This window comes from Diachasma alloeum, unplaced genomic scaffold, assembly GCF_001412515.2.
Source record: "Diachasma alloeum isolate Michigan unplaced genomic scaffold, Dall2.0 Dall_scaffold_00860, whole genome shotgun sequence".
Lineage (NCBI taxonomy): Eukaryota > Metazoa > Arthropoda > Insecta > Hymenoptera > Braconidae > Diachasma > Diachasma alloeum.
The window spans coordinates 154,063-156,437 of record NW_021680981.1 but is presented as its reverse complement, the minus strand read 5'-3'; the positions used below and the strand labels follow the sequence as shown (position 1 = coordinate 156,437).

At 36.5% G+C, this 2,375-nt stretch overlaps 1 protein-coding gene across 1 annotated transcript; it reads left to right on the top strand.

Annotated features, from left to right (window-relative positions):
• Nucleotides 1–204: 204 nt before the first annotated feature.
• LOC107045004 lies at nt 205–1,608 on the top strand. The gene is made up of 2 exons (XM_015267092.1): nt 205–829; nt 911–1,608. The coding sequence occupies exons 1-2, from the start codon at nt 205–207 to the stop codon at nt 1,606–1,608; spliced, it is 1,323 nt and encodes a 440-aa protein (XP_015122578.1).
• The last annotated feature ends 767 nt before the right edge of the window (nt 1,609–2,375 follow it).

The following is a 2,375-nucleotide window of genomic DNA, read 5'->3' as shown; positions in this document are numbered from 1 at the left end:
TTTGAACTACCAAAATTCTCATGACATTCCAATGATTTTTCATAAGCTCTCTGGATACGATGCTCACTTCATAATAAAAGATCTAGCGAAGGAATTCCATGGCATAATATAGTTACTACCGCTCACCAAAGAGAAGTATATTGCATTCAAGAAACATGTACCAAGACGAACGTGAAGCTGAGATTCATCGACTCATTTAGATTCATGGCGAGCGGTCTGGATAAACTGGCATCATACTTGACTAATGCTGATAAGAGAATCACACGAGCTCAATGCAATGATGATGCTGGAGGAAGATTTGAACTATTAGCTAGGAAAGGTGTGTTCCCATATGAGTACTTGGATAGTTGGATGAAGCTCGATAGTCCTAGTTTACCCCCTAGAGATGACTTTTATTCTACATTGACCGGAGAAGCAGTTTCAGAGGCAGATTATGCTCACGCCTGTCATGTGTGGGAGACCTTCCATATCTCAACCTTGGGTGAATATTCAGATTTGTATCTGAAAACTGATGTTCTACTCTTGGCAGACATTTTTGAGAACTTCCGGAGAACTGGTTTCACTGTTTATAAACTTGATCCTTTGCATTACTATACTGTACCAGGACTTGCTTTTGATGCTATGTTGATGCACACTGGTGTTGAAATTGAACTCTTCACGGATGCAGAGAAGCTACTCATCATAGAAACGGGGATACGAGGAGGTGTTGCTCAGTGTACCAACCGCTATGCAAAAGCTAATAATCGCTACATGGATAACTTCGATGATGATGAAGATGAGTCTTACCTGATGTACTACGATGTCAACAATTTGTATGGTGCAGCAATAAGTGAATACTTACCTTACGAGTCGTTTGAATAGGTTAATCCAGAGGGATTCGATATCTTCAGTATAGACATCGAATTTCTAGCTGGATACATTTTAGAAGTGGATTTGGAATATCCCATTGAGCTCCATGATACTCATAAAGATTTACCATTGTGGTCTGAGCATTTCGTACCACCGAACCGCAAAGGTACAAAGCTCATGATGACACTTCACTCAAAAAATGAATACGTCATACACTACAGAAATCTTCAACAATGTCTGAGTCTGGGGATGAAGTTAATCAAGATTCGTCGTCTCTTGGAATTCAAACAAGCAGCTTGGTTGAAACCATATATCGATCTCAATACAGAAAAGAGAAAAGAATCGTCGAATGAGTTTGAGAAGAATTTTTTCAAACTCATGAATAATGCCGTGTTTGGAAAGACAATAGAGAATATGCGGAAACATCGAGACGTAAAATTCATCACCGAATGGTCTGGGAGATATGGTGCAAGAGCTCGTATCGCGCAACCGAATTTCCACAGCAGTCTGATCTTTGATGATCAGTATGAAATAGCTATTATCCAACTCAATGGTACAAAGATCATATTCAATAAACCAATATTCATTGGTTTTGCTATTCTGGATTTATCAAAGATATTCATTTATGATTTCCATTATAATTACATCAAACAAAAATTTAAGGATCAAGCAAAATTAATGTACATGGACACAGACAGTTTATTGTATCATTTCAAAGTTGATGACATTTATGAATGTATGAAGACAGATATTGTTTAGTTTGATACTTCCGATTATCCAGAAGAAAACATGTATGGGATGCCTAGAAAGAACAAAAAAGTATTAGGCTTAATGTAAGACGAGTGTAACGGTAGTATCATGACAGAGTTTGTGGGATTGCGAGCCAAACTTTATACTTTCAAGGTCTTAGGTGATGAGAGAGAGAAAAAGAAGGCGAAAGGAGTGAAAAGGTCAACGATAAAACAATTACATTCAATGACTATAAGAACTGTCTTCTCCAAAATAAAAATGTTGTAAGATCTCAATATTTGATTCAAAGTAAGAAACATGAAGTGTACACAGTCAAACAGAAAATTAGCTCTGAGTTGTGGAGATGATAAGAGAGTTATTCTGCCTAATACGACGGATACTCTTCCATATGGATATTTTGAGAACAAATAAAGTATATTGATGAAAAAATTATATTTTATTGTTTAATCTTCATTCCATAGAAAAATTACATATTTTCGTTATTTATCCAACTGTTATGTGTATTATTAAAACCCAACCATTTTACATATTTCTTATTGCCTTTTGTCTTCAACACTTTTTCCACAAGATAAAAATCAGGATATTTAACTGGTTGAAGTTCTTCCTGGTAGAAGCCGCCTTCGATTGGTTGATTCTCAACATCCATGAGTTTGTATGTCACAGGATTGGTTGGTTGCACTTTGTTGATTGTGAGATCTCCGTGGTCCAGTTGGGGGTGTATCCTTTTTCGAAGATTGTTTTATATTTGGTGATACGAACTCTGTCACCAACTTTAA